This window comes from Dryobates pubescens, chromosome 36, assembly GCF_014839835.1.
Source record: "Dryobates pubescens isolate bDryPub1 chromosome 36, bDryPub1.pri, whole genome shotgun sequence".
Classification (NCBI taxonomy): domain Eukaryota; kingdom Metazoa; phylum Chordata; class Aves; order Piciformes; family Picidae; genus Dryobates; species Dryobates pubescens.
In genome coordinates, this window is record NC_071647.1 from 589,123 (window position 1) to 610,414 (window position 21,292).

At 65.7% G+C, this 21,292-nt stretch overlaps 1 protein-coding gene across 1 annotated transcript; it reads left to right on the forward strand.

The window, feature by feature from the left end:
* The first annotated feature begins 1,444 nt into the window (after positions 1–1,444).
* On the forward strand, positions 1,445–20,791 carry ACLY (ATP citrate lyase). Its single transcript, XM_054176792.1, has 28 exons — positions 1,445–1,553; positions 5,368–5,537; positions 6,849–6,971; positions 7,612–7,674; positions 7,800–7,990; positions 8,673–8,752; positions 9,111–9,241; positions 9,976–10,094; positions 10,212–10,348; positions 10,942–11,003; positions 11,553–11,670; positions 11,792–11,946; positions 12,231–12,330; positions 12,702–12,879; positions 13,766–13,934; positions 14,259–14,363; positions 14,551–14,747; positions 14,839–14,920; positions 15,815–15,925; positions 16,027–16,154; positions 16,342–16,435; positions 16,656–16,810; positions 17,325–17,475; positions 18,240–18,383; positions 18,566–18,679; positions 19,112–19,194; positions 19,375–19,451; positions 19,992–20,791. Exons 2-28 carry the CDS (start codon positions 5,379–5,381, stop codon positions 20,084–20,086), a joined length of 3,321 nt encoding a protein of 1,106 aa, XP_054032767.1. The 5' UTR covers positions 1,445–1,553; positions 5,368–5,378; the 3' UTR covers positions 20,087–20,791.
* The last annotated feature ends 501 nt before the right edge of the window (positions 20,792–21,292 follow it).

The window sequence follows — 21,292 nt, forward strand, 5'->3', positions numbered from 1 at the left end:
GTGTTGTGAGTGCCCGGTTCCTGCCGAGCTCGGGCTGAGCCGGTTCCTCCGCTCTGGCAGCACCGGAGCCCGCGAGGGGTCACCGGGCAGCCCACGGCTGCTCCCTGCCGCTGGAATTGGGATGGTCCCTGCTTGGTGTCTGATGGTGCCTGTGGTACCAATTCCATCACCGGTGTGCAGCCCTGGACAGGCAAATGATGGATGGGGAATGCTGCTGCTCCTCTCCTGCCAGAGGCTTTGGCCCTGGCATTATCTCAGCCCCGGGTGAGACTCTGCCAGGATTCCCCTTGGAATCTCTTTGTTCTGCCAAGTGGCTCAGGGTGGGCACAGCGTCTCCATCCTGCTCTGAGCCCAGACAAATCTTCTCCACGGGGAACATGAGCACTGCTGCTGGGTACTGGAGGCAGCCCAGGGCTGACCAGGCCTGTCCTGGCTCTCTGGCTCCTGGGCTGGTGCCAGGGCATCCACGCAGTGCGGGAGGGAGGCAGGGTGTTGAGTGTGGGTAGTGAGACAAACACCAGTTGAGGCCTGGAGTGGGAGGCCAGGTGGCACAGCCGTGTCCCCAGGGAGCCTGGCAGAGCATTTCAGTCACTGGGACAGGCACCCCCGTGGGACAGCAGCTCTGTGCCTCTGTCCTCCTGGCCCCCTCCGGGTAATGATTGTTGCACAGAGGTCCTCCAGCCTGGTGACAACGTCCTGGAGGCTACAGCCAAACCTCACCCCCGGACTGAGGTCACCAGCGCTCGTCAGAGACCTCCCTGCAGCTTCGCCTCAGCGCCTGCGGGCCGGCCTGAGTCACAGCTCGGAGGTGGCAGAGCCGAAGTGACGCCGTGGTGGTCACTGCTGGCCGCGCTGGGCTTTCCCGGGTGCGGTGATGGTCGTTCCCGCGCGGGGCTGCCGTCTGCCGGTGACCCGCAGGGGCTCGCGGCGGTGGCACCGCTCCCCACCGCGGGCCCCGTGGGGCACCTCGTGCCGTTACAACATCCCGCGGGTGGCTTTTCAGCCAGCCCCGCTGCCAGGCCCGGCGGGTACGGGCACGCAGGACGGGCGGGCTGCCCAGGGCCGAGCGGCGCCAGCGGGAGCAGGTGCAGGCGGCGGGGCAGGGGTGCGGACACGCTCCGGTGAAAACAGCCCCAGCGAGGCCCGGGGTCCGGCAGAGCCTCCGCGGCCGGCGGGGCTGGTGCCGGGGGCGGTTGCGGCGGCGGGGCGGCCTCGGCCCTTCGCTCCGAGGCTGACGCCAGCGGCGCTGGCCCCGGGCCCTGCCGCGGGAGGCGGGGGGGGGGGGGGAGGGAGGGGGTCACGGCCGCGGGCGGGTCCGGGGGGCGGGTCCGGGGCGGGCGCGAGGGCGGAACTACGACTCCCACAAGGCCGCGCGGCCGCGCCCCACCCGCGGCAGCCAATGGGAGCGCGGCGGCCGCTCAGGCAAGGCGGCGCCAGCCAATGGGAGGCTGCGGCGCCGTAGGGCGATGAGGCCACGCCGGCCGCGGCCAACAAAAGGCGGCGGCGGGCGGGGAGCGGTCAGGAACCGGCAGCGCGGCGGAGCGGGCGCCCAGGTGAGTGCGGCGGCGGCGGGGCCCGCTGCTTCTCCCGCCACCCAGCGTGGTGTCGGCTGTGTCCGGCCGGCGGCGGCCTCCTGGGCCGGGGCAGAGCGGTGGCGCCGCCAGCGGGGCGAGCAGAGCCCCTGCCGCGCCGGGAGCCGTGGGGAGAGGAGAGGCCAGGCCGAGGCTGCTGCTCGGCGGTCCCGGCCGGCTCCGGGATCAGGACCGCAGCGCCGTGGTCTTGGCCGTGTACCAGGTTTGGAGCGGGGAGCCGGGAGCAGAGCGGCCGGGAGCGGGGCATCCCCCGCGCCCCCACCTCCCCCTCCCCTGACCTTGAGGGGCGCACGGCGCCGTTCAGCCGGGCAGCTGAGCGGTGGCGGGCGGCCGTGTCCGGGCAGCTGAGGCCCGGGGAGTTCCCGGGACGCCGTCTGTTTGCGATGGGCACAGCGCAAATATTGAAGGAGGCGCCGGGAGAAAGGGCTCGGCCGTGCCAGGAGCGCATCCGAGCTCCGTCTCGGCGTTCCCTTCATCCCGCATCCAAGAGCCCCTTGCCAGCAGCGTCTGCCCTGTGCCGGGGGGGAGATGCCTTGCTGGTGGCTGGGCAGGCAGCAGCACCCCTTGCGCTGGGCTCTCATTCCCTGGGGAGCAGACCCTGTGTGCCTCCCGATTCCCGGGAGCAGATCCGACACTTCCCGAGGCTGGGAAGTGGCTGATGGCTTCCATCTCGTTTGCTACCTGCAAACGCCTGCTGTTTGTCTTGCAGCTTTGGCAATCCTCTGTGGCTGTCTGCCACAGCCTCTAAAAGCTGAGACCTTGGGGTGCATCCTGCCCTCCAGCTCGCGGTGCTCTCCCTGCCACTCGCAGCTCTGCGTGAAGCAGGATCCCGGAGCTGGGCAGCCCCAGCTGGGAAGGTCCTGCCCAGCCACGCACGCCAGAGGCTGCACTTCTGCTGCCTGCTTTGCAGGAGATGTGGGGAAGGGTTTGAGCAGCACCCTTGCTGAGGACCTTCCCCAGGGCTGCAGAATAGGAGGCTCTTTACAGACAGCAGTCCAGGCACCCCACTTGTGCCTCTGGGTGCCTGCCAGGGCACTTGGAGCCTGGCTGCAGATCCCTCTTAGCCAGCCCTCACTGTGCCTGTCCCTGCTGCTGTGTTGCTCTCAGAGGTTCCCATCTGCAGGGAAGCTGCTCCAGAGCCGCCTGAGCCAGGGCCCCCTGCTTGCATCACCCCAGGCAGGTGCCAGGCGTTTCGTAAGGCAGCATCCAGGTGCCCTGGCCTGTGAGGCTGGCTGGCAGCTGGGGCTGCTGCTCTGAGCCCTCTCTGCTGCAGGTGCCCCTGTGTGTGCCAGGAGGAAGCTTCACGCTGCTGTGAGCAGGGAGCAGTGGCTGGTCCTGAGCTGTGTTAATGAATGACCTGGGCGGGGGGGGGGACAGGACAAGGCTGCTCTGCTGTGGGACTTTGTTGACACAGCTCTTGGTAGGAGAGCAGGAAGAGTTTGCTGGAGAGAGTCCTTCCTCCCAGCAGAGCATCGCTCAGGGGGGCTGCAGGGTGCTGCTGGGCTGGGTCTGAGACCTTTCCTTGCCTGGGGAGGCTCAGGGTCAGACCTCTGGGCACAGGAAGGGTTTAAAGGCAAAGCAAAGCCAAGCCCTCTGTAGCTGCTCTCCCCTGGCAGAGCAGGCTGGGGGTGCTGGGGGGTGCCACATCTTCCCTTCTCTTTGGGAGCCAGGAAATTGCAGTTCAGCTTCCCCCTGGTGAATCAGCCCCCAGGGTGCTCAGCAGAGGCCACTGCCCTGCAGGGAAGGGAAGGTTCTGGTCCCTGCACCCCCTCTGTGCTCCTTCAGAGCTGCTTCCACCACGGCCCCAGCACTGCAGGTGCTGAGCATGGCTGCAGCTGAGATTATCCAGGAGAGAGGGGTCCCATCCTGCCCTCCTCCTGGGAAACTGCAGAGGCTCTGCTGCTCTGCAGCAGACCCCAGAGCTGTGTGCAGAGCAGATGCAGCCAGCCCCTGGAGCCTGCCCTGATTGTCTCTGCTGCTGAGGGGCCTGCATGAGCACATCCTGCTGGGAACTGCTGATGCCCTGTGGATTCCTCTTCCCTGCTGCTCTTCTGCCTGAGCAGTTCAGCAGACTGAAGCAGTTGCTGTGTGCTGCCTGCCCCACGAGAAGGGCAGGGCTGGGGCAGTGGAAGCACTTAGCTAGGGGCAGGAGGGACCTGGCTGAGGAGCTGCTGCTGAGGAGGAGGAGAGGTCTCAGTGCCCCGTGGGCAGGGCAGCCCCAGCCCTGTGCTGCTGCCTTGGCACCAGGGCTTTGCCATGTTTCATCTGCTGCTGTTGTGGCAGCCTCTGGTCCTCTCTTTCCCCTGTGCTGTTACTACAAAACCTGAAGTGGTGAAGCTGGGAGAGAAACCAAAGCAGAGCTCCATGGCATGGAGCAGGCCAGCAGAGAGGTGCCAAGGCCCTGCCCCTGGAGCCCCTTGGGCTGAAGCAATCCCACCCACTGCTCCTGCAGGGCAGCAACCAGCTGCTGGGCTCAGGGCTGAATGGAGCCAGGCTCCTGCAGCCACATCTTGGCTCTTGGCACAGCTGACAGCAGCCTGGCTGCAGGAGGAGGGGATGAGACCAGACCTCTGCTTCCCTGCTCCAGGGGGGGAAAGCTTTGTTTGTAATGGTTGCTAATTATAGGCTGGCAGAGGGCATCCACCTGAGTGCCAGGGGCCATAACCCAGGAGGTGGCACCAGGAACAGCTGTGGGGTTTGGAAACTGTTTCCCTCTGTGGGTCTTCAGTGGAGGCTCTGCCCTGGGTGCCAGGGGCAGCTGCTGCCACTCAGATGCAGGCTGAGCTCTTCTGTCAGAGCCTTTCTGCTCTGCAGCTTCCTGAGCACAGCTCTGTGTTCCCTGCCAGGCTGTCAGAGCCTGGGGAGCAGTGGCAGGACCTCATCACTCAGCCTGCTGGAGCTGCCCTGGCAGCAGCCTGCCCCTCAGGAGAGCCCAGGCTGCTTGTTTGACCTCTGGCTGCTCCCAAGCCTTGGTTCTGATGCTTGCCAGGCTGGGATGAAGTCATTCTGTACAAGAAATGTTTGTTGAAGCATCTTTGACACCTGGGACTTCACTCTTGCATAGCAGAGAGAGAGGTCTGAGCCCTGAGAGCAGAAGTCCTCTCCTGGTGGCAGCTGCAGGGCAGGCCTGGGCCTGGGGCTCTTCACAAAGGGTTTAGCTCAGAAAGCTCCCAAGCTGGGGAGCCTGAACCTTGGGCTTGAGCTGCTGCTTCTGTGGGCTGTGACCCTGCTGCCCAGGCACCTCTGCTGTGAAACAGCCCCAGGCAGGGGTGCTGGGAGCAGCTGACCCCCCCCCAGCCCCTTCTGTGAGCCGCTCCGCTCCGGAGGGCACTGCCAGGGTCCCCCACAGGGCAGGGCTGGGGCTGCCTTCCTCCTGCAGCCAGGCTGCAGCTGTGACCTGCCAGAGGAAGATGGCTGGGAGAGAGTTGTCCTCTCCTGCTTGGTCACTCCCTGGTGCTGGGGGTGTCCCAGAGGTCCCCAGCAGCCCCCCCTTGGCCGCCTGGCAGTTCGGTAGCGGCAGGGTGCTGGCTGGGGCCAGCTGCCAGGCTTCCACCTTCCCCTGCAGGCAAGGCTGGACCAAAAGTGCTGCTGGGGGCAGTGCAGTGGGGCAGAGGCTTTGGGCAGCACCAAGGGCTTGGTTTGCCAGGTGACTCAGAGCCTCCCTGGCAGTGGGCAGCCCCAGCTCAGCTCTCTCGGCTTTGCTTTCAGGGGGGCTGGGGGCTGGGGGGTTCTCTGCACTCCTCCTGATGGCTTTCTCTTGCCTTTTCTCCCCCAGACTAGGTCACCATGTCAGCCAAGGCCATCTCTGAGCAGACAGGGAAGGAGTTCCTGTACAAGTACATCTGCACCTCCTCTGCCATCCAGAACCGCTTCAAGTATGCCAGGGTGAGGCCTGGCACCGACTGGGCACAGCTCACCCAGGAGCACCCCTGGCTGCTCAGCGAGGTGAGGAGCTGCAGCCTGACCCCTGCTCAGCACAGCTGCCCCCTGGCAGGCAGGGCTGCTGCTGGGGCAGGCTGGCAGCAGAGCTCTGCCCTGGCTCTTTCCTGCAGGACCAGTCCCTGCTGCTGTGCTGCAACCTGGGCTTGCAACAGCAGTGAGGAAACCAAGGCTGGCTCTGGGGCCTGGGCACAGCCTGCCTCTGGGGCCTGGCCTCTGGAGCCTTCCTTTCAGGTCTTTGTAATCCATAAGCAGAGAGAGCTGCAGGGGAGCTGCTGGCAGCCACACCATGCCCCAGCCTGTGGCAGCCTCTGCAGTGCCAGCTGCTCCTCTCAGCCCCTTCGTGGCCCACAGCACAGAGTGCTTGCTCCATGGCTGGCTCTTGGGTGCAGTTAGGAGACTGCTGAGCTGCTGGGTGCCAGGAGACTGCTGAGCTGCTGGGTGCCAGGAGACTGCCAGGGGAAGCTTCATTTTTGGCTTTTTGTATGCAAGACCTTTTCTGTCTGTCCCAGAGCCAAGCACTTCCCCAAAGCAAACCCTCTGAGCTCTATTCATTACTGCTCCAGGCTGGCTGCTCTCCAGGGGCTAATTGCATTAAGTCAGTGGCTGGGAGGTGAATGCTCTGCAGTCCTTCACTGCTGGCTGATAGAAGCCCTGCACTAAGTAATTAAATGTTCCATGCTCAAGTGCAGGAGAATGGCAGGAGGCTGTCAGCAGTGCCCCTGAACAGCCCTGCAGGGATGCTCTGGAAGGGTCCAGCCCTGTGCACCAGGGCTGTGTGCTGGCTCTGCCCTCTCTGAGGCTCCAGGCCAGCTGCTCACCTGCATTATCAAAGAGCTGTCCTCAGGCTGGAGCTCAGCTGTCACCTGCAGCAGCCTTCCACAGGTGTTGGAGCCTGCTGACCGAGGTGTGCAGCACCCCTGGCCCCAGCCAGCCCCAGGCAGAGGGTGTGGGGACAGCAGGAGCTGACTCCCTCAGTTTCTCCTGCTGAGCCTCTGCCCACAGAGCTGTGACCATGTCCTGGTGCAGCTGAGCCCCTGCAGAGCCCTGCTGCACCTCAGCAGGGCTCCAGACACAGAGCCCCTGCCAGCTGCTTCCCAAGGGGTGCCAGAGCTCCCCCAGAGAAGCCAGGGCAGGCTGGCACCTCGGTCCCTGCCTGCTCACATCTGAGCAGCCCTGGGGCAGATCCAGGCCCCGCAGAGCAGAGGTGGAAGGAGCCCTGCAGGGCCCTCTGCCCTGTGTTGGAGTTTGTCTCCCTGGCTGAGCTCCTTCCCCTCCTGAGGCTCCCTCTCTGCTCTCCCTTGCTGTGGCCTGCAGCGCCTGGTGGTGAAGCCAGACCAGCTGATCAAGAGGCGTGGGAAGCTTGGCCTGGTGGGGATCAACCTGAGCCTGGAGCAGGTGAAGGCTTGGCTCAAGCAGCGCCTGGGCCAGGAGACCACGGTGAGTGCCCCGGGCCCACGGAGGGGCTGGAGGGCTCAGGGGGCAGGGAGCTCAGAGCTCAGCTGCTCCAACCTCCCCTCCATGCCCAGGGACTCCTCTCAGCTGCACTCAGCTGCTCAGGGCCTCATCCAGCCTGGCCCTGAACACCCCCAGGCAGGAGGCAGCCACAGCCTCCCTGGGCAGCCTGGGCCAGAGGCTTAGCAGCCTCACACTGAGCAACTTCTGCCTCAGCTCCAAACCATTCCCCCTGGGCCTGGCTCCAGGCACCCTCAGGAGAAGTCTCTCTGCAGCCTTCCTGCAGGATCCCTTCAGGTCCTGGCAGCAGCTCTGAGGTCCCCCTGGAGCCTTCTCCTCTGCAGGCTGCACAGCCCCAGCTCCCTCAGCCTGTGCTCACAGCAGAGCTGCTGCAGCCCTGGGAGCATCTCTGTGGCCTCCCCTGGGCTCTCCCCAGCAGCTCTGAGCCCTTCTGCTGCTGGGGACAGGAGCAGGAGGCATCTCCCATGGCCTGTGTGGGACTGTCCCTGGAGCCTGTGGCTGTGGGTGGCAGGAGAGCCTTGCTGCAGGGCTCTCTCTCCTCCATGCCCCCTGACCCTGCTGCCAGGGACAGGCCCCTTACTGGTGCCTGGCTCTGTGCCCACAGATTGCCAACGCCAAGGGGATCCTGAAGAACTTCCTGATCGAGCCCTTCGTGCCCCACAAGCAGGTGAGAGCAGCCCCAGGGCTCTGCGTGCAGCTGGGGTGGGCCTTGGGCTGCCCTCCCCTAGCAGTGCCCAGGAGCCCCCCAGGGCCTGCTCTGGGTGCCAGCTGCTGACCCTGGCCCCTGTGCAGGAGGAGGAGTTCTATGTCTGCATCTACGCCGCCCGGGAGGGAGACTTTGTGCTCTTCCACCACCAGGGGGGAGTGGACGTGGGGGACGTGGATGCCAAGGCTCAGAAGCTGCTTGTGGCAGTGGATGAGAAGCTCAGTGAGGCAGATGTGAAGAAGCATCTCCTGCAGCATGCCCCAGCAGACAAGAGAGAGTGAGTACATCATGGCCACCCCAGCAGCTCTCCCTCCTGCCCTGCTGGCTGCTCCCAGCGCTGTGCCTTGCGTCCGACTTCCCTGACCCTGTCCAAGCTGCTCCTGCAGCCCCAAGTCAGTGTTGATGGAGCTCTGAGCCCTCCTCAGCCTGCTGAAGTGCTGAGCCCTGGAGCTGTGGCCTGAGCTCTGCCCTGTGCCAGCAGGCAGGTGGTGCCAGCCTGGTGCTGGGTCAGGCCTGTGCTGCCCTTCCTGGGAAGGCTTTCTCCTGCTGGTCCTCCTTATCTCTAGATCTGAGATGCCTTTGCCTTGTTCCCCCTCTCTGAGTCATCCTTCCCCAGCCATAACTCAATCAGGGAGGCTGAAGGAGCCTCTCAGCTTCCTGCAGGCCCTTCCCTGCCCCAGCTGAGGCGGCCCAGGGCTGGCAGAGCTGCCTGCCAGTGAGACAATGATGCGTGGCTGAGCTCAGGCAGGCAGAGCTGCCACAGACAGCTGTGAGCTCCCAGCAGTGTCATTGGGATGAGTCATCAAGGTCTGCCTTGCCTTGAGTCATCCTCAGCCTTCTTCCAGAGAAGATGAATGAGGAGGAGAGGAATGGATCCAGGGTGGGCTGCAGGCTGCCTCTGCCCTGGGGGAGGCAGGGCAGGCTGGGCTGCAGCAAAGCTCTGCTCAATTCCCTTGCAGCATCCTGGCCAGCTTCATCTGTGGCCTCTTCAACCTCTATGAGGATTTGTACTTCACCTACCTGGAGATCAATCCCTTAGGTAACTGCCAGCTGGGGGCAGCTCTGTCCTGGCACCTGGGCAGGTGCCAGGTGGGCACAGGAGTGGCTGGGGTGGCTCCTGGAGCTGGGGGCTGAGCATGGGGGCTGCTCCCCAGGGCTCTGCTCTCTCATGCCCTGTGGCATCAGGAATTCCAGGGAAGGGAAGTTCAGTCAGAGGCAGGGAGCACAGAAGCTGCTGTGCTGCATCAGAGCAAGGCCCTGAGCCAGGGCTGCTCCCTGGGGGGAGGCTGCTGGGCCTGGTGAACACTGGGGAGGGGGAGGAGGGGGCAGGCTGGCCTGGCCCAGCTGGGGGCTGTCTGTGCAAGGCTGAGTTGGCTCTGCCCTGCTCTCCCCCCCAGTGGTGACTGCTGCTGGGGTCTACATCCTGGACCTGGCTGCCAAGATCGATGCCACTGCTGACTACATCTGCAAAGTGAAGTGGGGGGATGTGGAGTTCCCTCCCCCCTTTGGCAGAGAGGCTTACCCAGAGGCAAGTGCCCCCCCTGCCCCCCAATCCCCCCCCAGGATGAGCTCTGTGGTGCTGAGGCTTGCCCCAGCTGTGGCTGCTGTGTGCCCTGCTGTCACTGCCCATGGGAGAGGCTGTGCCACCCCCAGAGCAGGCTGCTGGGGCCCTGGCACCTCCTGGGCACACCCTGGGCTGCAGTGCCTCCCCCCCTGCCTGGCTGCTCCTGCAGTTCAGGATTGGCTTTTTGCAGCACAGGCTTGGACTGAGCTGCCCTGAACCCTGTCCCCCCCTGGGGGGGCTCCCTGTGCACCCCTGCTGCCTGCTGGGGGCTGTGCTCAGCTGCAGCTCCCTCAGTGCTGGGCTGAGAGCTGGGGCAGCTTTGCCCCTGCATGGCCCCAGGGGAGGCTCCTGCCTCGCTTCAAGCCAGGAGTCCAGCAGCCCAGCTCCCTGGCTGCAGCTCTGGCTGCAGCTCTCCCTGCAGCTCTCTGGCTGCCTGCACTTAACTCAATCTGCTCTTGAAAGGATTAGCTCAGGTTTTGTCTCTGGACCATCCCCCTGGAGCCACAGGCCAGGCTGTGGTGGCAGTGCCCCTGCTGGGGCTCCTGAGGGGCTCCCAGGGTGCTGCTGGCAGTGCTGCTGTGCCCTGGCTGCAGCCCCAGGGGGCTGTGGCAGCTCTGCATGCCCAGGGGGCTGGGCACTGCCAGGGCTCCGGCCTGGGGCTGCAGGGGGAGGCTGCCAGGGTGCTGCTGTGCCTGCAGGAGGCCTACATTGCTGACCTGGATGCCAAGAGTGGAGCCAGCCTGAAGCTGACCATTCTGAACCCCAAGGGCAGGATCTGGACCATGGTGGCTGGTGGTGGTGCCTCAGTGGTGTACAGGTGAGAGGAGCTGCACACAGCCTCTGCCAGCTCCCTGGGGGGCTCTGGCTGCTGTCAGCCCCCTGCAGGGGCTCCAGTGGCAGCCAACCTCCTGACCCTCTCTGCTTTCCCCTTCAGTGACACCATCTGTGACCTGGGGGGGGTGAATGAGTTGGCCAACTATGGGGAGTACTCAGGAGCCCCAAGTGAGCAGCAGACCTATGACTATGCCAAGACCATCCTGTCCCTGATGACCAGAGAGAAGCACCCTGAGGGTAAGGACTTGCTGCAGAGCTGCTCTCAGCTGCAGGCTGCCTGTGGGGAGCAGACTGAGCAGGTCTGAGCTGCTCCCTGGAAGGGCTTCCCTGTCCTGCTGCCTCCTGAGGCAGGCACTGAAGGGCTGCTGCCAGCTCTGGCTGCAGGGCCAGGCCTGGTGGCTGTCACACAGCAAAGGGCAACCTGGCTGTGGCCTGAGGGCTCCCTCCAGGCTCTCAGCCCCAGGCTCTGCTCAGCTCAGAGCTGCAGCACTGTTTGCCTCTGGCCTGCACTGCTGCCTGGCCTTGTGTCTGCTCAGTGCAGGAGGAGGGAGCTGGCCCTGCCCAGGGGGCTGCAGCAGAGTCACAGCAGTGACCCTGAGGGAGAAGACAAAACAATCCCTGGGGTGGTTCTGCCAGCTGGCACCGGGTGCTGTGGGCAGGGTGCCTGGCAGGGGAGCCCTGTGCTTGGCAGCTGCTGTGGGGCAGCCTTGGGGATGGCTCTCAAGGCGAAGCAGAGAGGAGAGAAGGGAGGGAGAAACCTGGGGCTGGGGACAGGCCCTGGGCACCTTTGTGCTCACAGAGCTTCTGTCCCTGCCTGCTGCTCCCCCCAGGGAAGATCCTGATCATCGGGGGCAGCATTGCCAACTTCACCAACGTGGCAGCGACCTTCAAGGTGAGAGACTGCCCCGGGGGGGCAGGGCCAGGCCGGCCTGGCTGCCCCCAGCCCCGAGCCCCCCGAGGGGGGCAGGGCCAGCCTGGCTCAGCTGCCCCCAGCCCCGAGCCCCCCCGGGGGGCAGGGCCGGCCTGGCCTGGCTGCCCCCAGCCCCGAGCCCCCCGAGGGGGGCAGGGCCAGCCCGGCCTGGCTGCCCCCAGCCCCGAGCCCCCCGGGGGGCAGGGCCAGCCTGGCTCAGCTGCCCCCAGCCCCGAGCCCCCCGGGGGGCAGGGCCAGCCTGGCCTGGCTGCCCCCAGCCCCGAGCCCCCCGGGGGGCAGGGCCGGCCTGGCCTGGCTGCCCCCAGCCCCGAGCCCCCCGGGGGGGCAGGGCCGGCCTGGCCTGGCTGCCCCCAGCCCCGAGCCCCCCGGGGGGCAGGGCCAGCCTGGCCTGGCTGCCCCCAGCCCCGAGCCCCCCGGGGGGGCAGGGCCAGCCTGGCTCAGCTGCCCCCAGCCCCGAGCCCCTGGGGGGGCAGGGCCAGCCTGGCTCAGCTGCCCCTGGCTGCCTTGCAGGGCATCGTGAGGGCCATCAAGGACTACCAGGGGCCCCTGCAGGAGCACGAGGTGAGGATCTTCGTGCGCAGGGGGGGCCCCAACTACCAGGAGGGGCTGCGAGTGATGGGGGAAGTTGGTAAGCACCAGCCCTGGGCCCCTGCCCTGCCCTGGGCCCCTGCCCTGCCCTGGGCCTCGCCCTGGCAGGGCCCCCCCGGGCTGCCCACCCCCCAGCCGACCTCCCCGCTCTGTGTGCTCAGGCAAGACCACCGGCATCCCCATCCACGTCTTTGGCACCGAGACTCACATGACTGCCATCGTGGGCATGGCCCTGGGGCACAGACCCATCCCCAACCAGCCCCCAGCTGCGGCCCACACTGCCAACTTCCTGCTCAACGCCAGCGGCAGCCCCTCGGTGAGCCCCTGCCCCCCTCCCCCCCGCAGCCTCCCCTCTCTGGGGGGGTCAGGGAGGGCTCTTGGGCCCCCCCGGCCGTGCCGAGCCGCGGCGGTGCCCCGGGGCGGTGCCGGCAGCGGCGGCCCCAGGGCTGCCCCCCCGGGGCTGTGCCAGCCAGGAGCCTTCTCCCCCTCAGCTGCAGTGTCCTGGCCCGGGGTTGGCTTTGCTGGCTGGCACAGCCAGGGTGGCCACCCCCTGCTGCCGGCCCCAGGCTCTGTCCCTCACCCAGCTCCTGGCTCTTGCAGACCCCAGCCCCCAGCAGGACAGCCTCCTTCTCAGAGTCCAAGGCAGATGACAGTGCTCCAGCCAAGAAGGCCAAGCCAGCAGCACCTCTGGGTGAGTCCAGCGGCTCTGCCCTGCGGCAGAGGGCAGGGCAAGGACCGGGCTGCAGCCCTGTGGCTCCCTGCTGCCTCTGCTCCGAGCTCAGCTGAGTGCTCTGGGGCTGTTGCCAGCTGTGCTGCCAGCTCCTGCAGGACCCCTGAAGGGGTCAGCACAGCTGGGGGACCCCACTGTGCCCCTGGCATTGAGCAGTGCCCACCCTGCCTGCCCCTGGCCCTCACGCCCAGGCCCCTGGGCAGGGGCTGCTGCTGCCTCCACCCTTCCTCCTTGAGCTGGGGCCTGCAGCTCCCCCCCGGGGCTGTGGTGGCAGGGGGGGGATGGTGACCCCCTGGGAGCTCTGGGCAGGCCCTGGCAGCCTTGCAGCCGCCCAGGGGCAGGCTCTGAGGGTGCCCTGCTGGCTGTGCCCCGGGCAGGCAAGGCCACGACGCTGTTCAGCCGCCACACCAAGGCCATCATCTGGGGCATGCAGACCAGGGCTGTGCAGGGCATGCTGGACTTTGACTACATCTGCTCCAGGGATGAGCCCTCTGTGGCTGCCATGGTGTACCCCTTCACGTGAGTAGCCTCTGCCTGCATTCCCCTCCTGCCCCTGGGTGCAGCTCTGCCCCCAGCCTGCCTCTGCTGCTGATCTCAGGCTGCTCTCTGGCAGCAGCTCAGGGTCAGCCACATCAGTCCAGGCTCCCTTCCTCCCCCCAAATCCTGCTCCCTGGGGGAGCCTTGTGTCAGCCAGGATGGCAGCTCCTAATCAGCCTCTGTCCTGCAGAGCCTTTTGCCTCTTGACAATCAAGCTCCCTGCCCTGGCAGTGCAGCTCTGATGCTAATTGCAGCTCTCTGATAACTTCTCAGCAAGTGCAAGCCACAGGGGTCTGGGGCTGAGAGCAGCAGAGAGGGGCAGCCCCTGGCTGTGCTGCAGTTGTTTGGTGCACAGAAGGAGCTGTGGGGAGAAGCTGAATGCTGCCTGGAAATGTCTGACTCTGGCAGAGCCTGGAATGTTCTGCTGCAGTGCCCCAGCACAGCCCCCAGGGCTGCCCCTGCTGCAGCATCTGCCCTGTGCAGGACACAACCCCTGCAGGGACCTCCCTGGGGCACCTCCAGCTGGGCAGGGTGGGCAGAGCCTCCCTGCAAAGCTGAGTGGCTCCCTCAGTGCTGTCCTGGCTGCTCACTGCAGTGCTGCTCCCCTCTTCCCCCAGCCCTGCAGCCCCTCACTTGCTGCCCTCTGTGCCTCACCCTGTGCTCCAGCCTGGAGCAGAGCTGGGGCTCTGACTTCCCTGGGGGAGAGCTTTGTTCATCCTGCTGGGGGCCTCTGTCCCCCTCAGCCTGGCTCCTTCCCTGCTGCTCTCTTCCTCTGCTGTCAGTGTGGTGCCTGCCCAGGGAGTGCCCTGCAGCCCTTCAGCTCCCCAGCGCCTCCAGGCTGAGGGCTTTGCCATCTTCCCTTGCCCAGGGGTGACCACAGGCAGAAGTTCTACTGGGGGCACAAGGAGATCCTGCTGCCAGTGTACAAGAGCATGGCAGATGCCATGAGGAAGCACCCAGAGGTGGATGTGCTGATCAACTTCGCCTCGCTGCGCTCCGCCTACGACAGCACCCTGGAGACCCTGAACTACCCACAGGTGGGGGCTGGGGGGGTGCCCAGGGGCACCTTGGCAGCAGGGCACCAGGGCAGCTTAGGCTGTGGTGCTGCCAGCAGCCTGTCTTGGTCCCCCTGCTGGCAGATGAATGCCTTGGCTCTGCCTCCTGCTGGCCTGCAGGGAGCTGCACAGCGACTCCCAGCGCTGGGCTGGGGCTGTGTGCAGGGAACTGGGGACGCCTGGGGAGCCCCCCCGGGGCTGGGGAGGGTCCAGTGCAGCTGGTGCTGCCCTCTCTGCCCTGCCCAGCCCCAGCTGGTGAGGGTGGCAGCACCGGGGGCACTCCATGGCAGCCTCCTCTGCCCCCAGATCCGCACCATCGCCATCATCGCCGAGGGCATCCCCGAGGCGCTGACCAGGAAGCTGATCAAGGCAGCTGACAGGAAGGGAGTCACCATCATTGGGCCTGCAACTGTGAGTGCTGGGGGCCTGCAGCTGGGGGGGCTGGGGGCCTGCTCCTGCCCTGGCCAGGGTCAGCTTCCCCCCGGGGCACAGAGCCCCTCCCGCCCGGCCGCGAGGAGCAGCACAGCCGCCGGGGGGGGGCTGGCAGCAGCTCCCCAGCTCCGGGGGTACCCCACAGGACTTCTCTGGTGTGTGGTAGGTTGGTGGCATCAAGCCAGGCTGCTTCAAGATAGGCAACACTGGGGGCATGCTGGACAACATCCTGGCCTCCAAGCTGTACCGGCCGGGCAGCGTGGCCTACGTCTCGCGCTCGGGGGGCATGTCCAACGAGCTCAACAACATCATCTCCAGGACCACCGACGGCGTCTACGAGGGGGTGGCCATTGGGGGAGACAGGTAGGGCTCTGCAGCCCCCACCCAGCCCTGGGCTGGCCTCTTGCAGGGAGCTTTGTGAAGGAAACCCCACCTCTCCCTGTGCCCTCCCCAGGTACCCTGGCTCCACCTTCATGGACCACGTCCTGCGCTACCAGGACACGCCGGGGGTGAAGATGATTGTGGTGCTGGGAGAGGTGAGGGCAGCCCTGCAGGCTGCTGGGGCTGCTTGGGGGCAGCTGACCTGGCTGCAGGGGGCTCAGGGGTGGCTGCAGGTCGCTGGCAGCTCTCTGTGCTCCTCTGGAGAGCTCAGCTGTTCATTCATGCTGCTGTAATCCCCAGGGGCTGGGATGTGTGTGTCCCCCCCCCAGAGCCTGCTCCCCTCGGGCCCCAGGGGCTGGGATGTGTCCCCCCACCAGGGGCTGGGATGTGTCCCCCCACCAAGCCAGCACTGAGGCTTTATTCTGAGCCCTCAGCTCTGCCTCCACGGCAGCACAAACCCGGCGCCAGGAGCACTTCGCCCTGCAGCAGCTCTGCTGGCCCTGCAGCAGCTCTGCCGGCCCTGCAGCAGCTCTGCCGGCCCTGCAGCAGCTCTGCCGGCCCTGCAGCAGCTCTGCCGGCCCTGCAGCAGCTCTGCCGGCCCTGCAGCAGCTCTGCCGGCCCTGCAGCAGCTCTGCCGGCCCTGCAGCAGCTCTGCCGGCCCTGCAGCAGCTCTGCCGGCCCTGCAGCAGCTCTGCCGGCCCTGCAGCAGCTCTGCCGGCCCTGCAGCAGCTCTGCCGGCCCTGCAGCAGCTCTGCCGGCCCTGCAGCAGCTCTGCCGGCCCTGCAGCAGCTCTGCCGGCCCTGCAGCAGCTCTGCCGGCCCTGCAGCAGCTCTGCCGGCCCTGCAGCAGCTCTGCCGGCCCTGCAGCAGCTCTGCCGGCCCTGCAGCAGCTCTGCCGGCCCTGCAGCAGCTCTGCTGGCCCTGCAGCAGCTCTGCTGGCCCTGCAGCAGCTCTGCTGGCCCCGCAGCAGCTCTGCCGGCCCCGCAGCAGCTCTGCCGGCCCCGCAGCAGCTCTGCCGGCCCCGCAGCAGCTCTGCTCTTCCCCCTGCAGATTGGGGGCACAGAGGAGTACAAGATCTGCAGGGGCATCAAGGAGGGTCGCATCACCAAGCCCGTGGTGTGCTGGTGCATCGGGACCTGCGCCACCATGTTCTCCTCAGAGGTGTGTGCACGGCAGGGAGGGGAAGCCAGCTCCCTCTGCCTGAGCCTCCCCCAGCTGCAGCCCAGCCTGCAGGTCCTGACTGCTGCCCCTCTCCTCTGCAGGTGCAGTTTGGCCACGCAGGAGCTTGTGCCAACCAGGCCTCGGAGACCGCAGTGGCGAAGAACAAAGCCCTGCAGGAGGCCGGGGTGTTCGTGCCCAGGAGCTTCGACGAGCTGGGGGAGGTCATCCAGTGAGTGCCAGGGAGGGGCACCCTCAGCAGGGCACAGCCCTGCTGCCCTGCTTCTGCCCTGGGGAAGGAGAGGACTCTGCTCCAGGCCAGCAGCTCCTGTTCACTCTGAGCTGTTAAGGCCTGGATCAGGATCGCCTCACTGCCCCCTCCTGGAAGGGCTGCAGGTCACCTCTGCTCCTCTCCCCAGGTCTGTCTACCAGGACCTCGTGGCCAGGAGGGTGATTGAGCCAGCTGAGGAAGTGCCTCCTCCAACAGTGCCAATGGATTACTCCTGGGCCAGGGTGAGCTGGGGGCTTGCTGGGGGAGCAGGCAGGGATGCTGCTGTGGCTCTGGGGGCTGCTGCTGCTGAGGGGCTGCCCTGGGGCTGCCCAGCAGCTCGCTGGCTGTGCTGTGCTCAGGCTGTGGAAGCAGCTCTGAGGGCACTTAAGGCCTCGTCTGGCTGCTGCCCCTGGCCCTGCTGCCGCCCCTGGCGTGTCCCAACCCCTGGGGTGCTGCCTGCAGGAGCTGGGCCTGATCCGGAAGCCTGCGTCCTTCATGACCAGCATCTGCGACGAGCGGGGCCAGGAGCTCATCTATGCTGGCATGCCCATCACAGAGGTCTTCAAGGAGGAGATGGGCATTGGAGGGGTCCTGGGCCTGCTCTGGTTCCAGAGGAGGTGAGGCAGCTCTCAGATTCCTTGGCTCGAGGTTGGGTGGTTTGCTGATGGACTTCTGAGAACAGAAGGAGCCCCAGGAGCCCTTTGTGCCCTCCCTGGGGCTGCCCTCCGGGACCACAGCAGCATTCCAAGGCTTCCTGCAGCACCTTTGAGGCTTGGGCTGAAGCTCTCCACAGGCTCTGTGCTGCACTGAGGACATTTCTGTGTTCCAGGCCCTGTTTGTGCCTCCTCCACCCTGCAGAGGCTGGGGAGGTCGCAGAGGTTTGCTAAGCAGCCTGCAGGGACCCTTCTGAAGGGCAGAGCCCTGCCCCGAGGCACTCCTGGCAGGAGCTGGAGGCTCTGGCTCAGCAGCACAGGATGAGCTGAAGCCCAGCCCAGCCTCCCAGCCCCCTCCCCCCCCAGAGCCCTGCTGGGTGTGCAGACCCCGAGCTGCCCCCCGGCAGCCGCTTCGTGCCCTGGCAGCGCCCAGGGGAGCGGCAGGGCTGCCAGCCCTGAGCCCAGGCTGTGTCCCCAGGCTGCCCAGGTACGCCTGCCAGTTCATCGAGATGTGCCTGATGGTGACCGCGGACCACGGCCCCGCGGTGTCCGGCGCCCACAACACCATCGTCTGCGCCCGCGCCGGCAAGGACCTGGTCTCCAGCCTCACCTCCGGGCTGCTCACCATCGTAAGTGCGCCCCCCAGCGTCCTGCCGGGGCGCTGCAGCTGCGGGGCTGGGGCTGGCCGCGGAGCCCCGGCCGAGCTCCTGCCTGTGCCCCCCGCGCCTGGAGCTTCTCTTGCACTCGGCTCCAGGTTTTGCTGCCTGGCTGCTGGGGAAGGCTGCAGGGAGCTGCCCCCACCCCTAGCACCCCCCACCCCCCACTAGTGCCTGTAGGAAGGCTGCAGAGAGACTTTTCCTGAGGGGGTCTGGAGCCAGGACCAGGGGGAATGGTTTGGAGCTGAGGAAGAAGTTCTTCAGCAGGAGGGGGCTGAGACTCTGGCACAGGCTGCCCAGGGAGGCTGTGGCTGCTTCCTGCCTGGGGGTGTTCAAGGCCAGGCTGGATGAGGCCCTGAGCAGCTGAGTCTGAGAGGTGTCCTTGAGCATGCAGGGGAGGTTGGAGCAGCTGAGCTCTGAGCTCCCTTCCCCCCTGAGCCTTCCAGGACTCTGAGTGCAGAAATGCTTTGCAGAGGCCAAGGTGCTGCCAGCTCTGCCCCTGCCTGTGCTCCTCACAGCTGACAGGGAAGGATGTGAGGGAAAGAGACCTGAGGCTGTGCTGGCCTCACCCTCTCTGGAGGAGCTGTTGGCTGCACATTGGCCCTGGTGTGGGGCCTGAACTGTGCCTCAGGTGCCTGAGCCCAGTGTGCTGAGTGCTGCAGTGCTGTCAGGGTGGGTGGGGAGCAGCCCCCTGGGTGCTTTGTGCCTGAGCAGGGAGCCCTCTGCTCCTGTGCCAGGGTGATCGCTTCGGGGGAGCCCTGGATGCTGCAGCCAAGATGTTCAGCAAGGCCTTTGACAGTGGCATCATCCCCATGGAGTTTGTCAACAAGATGAAGAAAGAAGGGAAGCTGATCATGGGCATTGGCCACAGGGTCAAATCAGTAAGCAAAGGGCTTGGGTGCAGCCTGGGGGGGTGAGGGTGGGGGAGAGAAGAAAACAAAGGGAAGCAAATCCACAGCTTGCAGAGGCAGCTGTGACCAGAGCCTCCTAACCTGCAGCTGGCTGAGCCTGGGGCGAGTGTCAGAGGCAGCCTCAGTGCCTGAGACCTGTTCTGAACCTGCAGATCAACAACCCAGACATGAGGGTGCAGATCCTCAAGGACTATGTGAAGCAGCACTTCCCTGCCACCCCCCTGCTGGACTATGCCCTGGAAGTGGAGAAGATCACAACCTCCAAGGTGAGTGAGGAGCACTGAGCTGCTCCTGAGCCCTCACTTCTGGAGGGGCAGTGCCTGGGGTTGGTGCTGGGGCTGAGCTCCACTGCCTCAAGCCCTGCTGCTGGGAGTGGCTTTGCTGTGGCAGACTTGAGGCCAAGCACAGCTGCAGGCTGCTAAGGCTGAAGGTGCTTGTTGGACAGCAGGAACAGGCTCAAGAGCCCAACAAGCCTCAGCTGTGGTGCAGAGGCCCTGCTGGAGCTGTGCCCCTGGAGCCAGGGCCCTGCTCTGCCGGCAGCCCCAGCCAGGGCTGCTCTTCAGGGCCACCTAAACGTGGCTGAGGCTCTCTCAGCAGGCTGTGTGCCCACAGCTGAGGGCACCTGCAGATGAAGCTGCCTGGTGAGCTTCACTTGCCACTGCTGACCTCCTGCCTGGGCTGTGTTTGCCTTGCTGCAGAAGCCCAACCTGATCCTGAACGTGGATGGCTTCATCGGCGTCGCCTTCGTGGACGTGCTGCGGAGCTGTGGCTCCTTCACTCGGTGAGCAGCTCCCAGGGCCAGGCTGCCAGCACCCCAGCAGGCAGGCTGAAGGAAACTGGCCTGGCCTGGGGGGAGGAGGAAAAGCTTCTGCAGGATCTGGTGCACTGGAGCAGGCTCACAGCCTGCCCAGGGCTGGTTCCTGACACTGGTCACTGAGGAGCTGCTTGCTCTCCCCTGCAGGGAAGAGGCAGATGAGTACATTGACATAGGGGCCCTGAATGGCATCTTTGTGCTGGGCAGGAGCATGGGCTTCATTGGTGAGTTTGCCACCTTCCTCCCCTCCCAGGGTGAGCCTCAGCCCCTGCCATGAGCAGCCACAGAAGAGAATCCTGGAAGGGGCTGGGAGGGACCTCCAGAGGTCACCCAGGCCAACCCCACTGGAGCAGGGTGCCCAGAGCCCTCTCCAGCCTCACCTTCAATATCTCCAGGCAGGGAGTCTCAACCCCCTCCCTGGGCAGCCTGCTGCAGAACTTGCCTCACATCCACTCAGTCTGCTCTGCTCTCATCCCAAACCATTGCCCCTGGGGCTGTCCCTGCAGCCCTCTGGGGACAGTCCCTCTGCAGCCTGCTTGCAGCTCCTCCAGCTCCTGGGAGGCTGCTCTTTAGGTCTCCCTGGAGCCTCCTTCTCTCCAGGCTGAACAGCCCCAGCTCCCTCAACCTGTCCCCACAGCAGAGGTTCTCCAGCCTCCTGATCATCATCTTTGTGGCCTCCTCTGGCCCCTCTCCCTCAGACCCTTCCTGCCCTGAGGGCAGGGAGGGGCAGCAGCAGCTGTGTGACTCCAGCACCTCTCTTGCAGGACATTACCTGGACCAGAAGAGGCTGAAGCAGGGTCTGTACAGGCACCCCTGGGATGACATCTCCTACGTCCTACCTGAGCACATGACCATGTGAGAGCCTCAGGGCTGCCTCAGTGCCACTGCAAGATGCCAGCAGCCTGCCCAGAGCACAGCCACAGATGGGACTTGGATGTGTAGAGGCCATTGCCACCTGGCCAGGCTCTGCAGAGCCACTCTCTGCTAAGGATAGAAACTTAACCCTGACCCAAGCAAGCCCCTGGGCTGCCCCAGCTGCTCCCTGCTCTCTCTAACACTCTTGGCCCCTTTTAGGTTTTTCTACCTTTGGTTCAGAATTTGTTTCCAGACTAAAACAAAACAGAAGGAAGTTTTTCAGGGTTGTGGGGAGGGAGCTGTGCTCACAGGTGCAGCCTTACAGGACCAATGCCCAGCTGTAAGCCCTGCTGAGGGAGGGAAGGTCTTCAGCATTCCCACAGCCCCCCCCTTGGGCCTTTGTTTTTCTTTGTGGTGTTTCTCATTTCTGTTTCCTCTGTTCTCATCTCCACTCTGCTTGGCCCCCCCCCGGGACCACTGCTGCTCTGTAACCAATCTTCCTCCACCTCTGCAGTCGTAATTTAAAGTGTAAAGTTGTGCCAGACCTGCTGGTCCAGCTCTGACCCTTCCCCTCTCTGTATTTATGCAAACTTCTCCTCTCTGCTGCCAGCTGCCTGGGCTCTGCTCTCTGCTGCTAGCTGCAGGTGCAGAAATAATCTCAGTAACCTCCTCCGTGTCCTCCCTGTCTGTGTCTCGTAACCAAGCTCCAATAAAGGACAAGCTCCTGACTGCTGCTCTTGTTTTCTCCCCCTGCCTCGTTGTGCTCGGCGGGGGAGGAGCAGCTCCAGCTCCGCTGGGGCTGGGGGGCAGTGGCTGCGAACCACAACCCAGCAGCTTGCAGCTGCTTTGGTGGCCCTGGAGAGGGGCTCGGGGGGGGCTGTGACCGAAGCTGCAACGAGCAAATTCCCCAGGGAAAGTCCTACCCCGAGGCTTGTCCCACGGCAAGGGGGAGGAGAAAAAGGACCCTGAGGGCTGGCTGAGGGCTGGGAGCGCATCGCAGCAGCCGCGGCGGTGCCCCCCGGGGCGCTCTGTGCCCTCTCCGCCGGCTGCCGCCCGCAGTGCCAGGGCGGCCCCGGCGCGGGGCGGCAGCAGGGCCGGGCTCCGGCTCCAGCCGCGGCTCCGCTCGCTGCGGAGCGAGGGGGACGCAGCCTCCGGTCCCCGCTGCCCCCGGCAGCGGCTCCCCCCGGCCGCCAGGGGGCAGAGCCGCGCA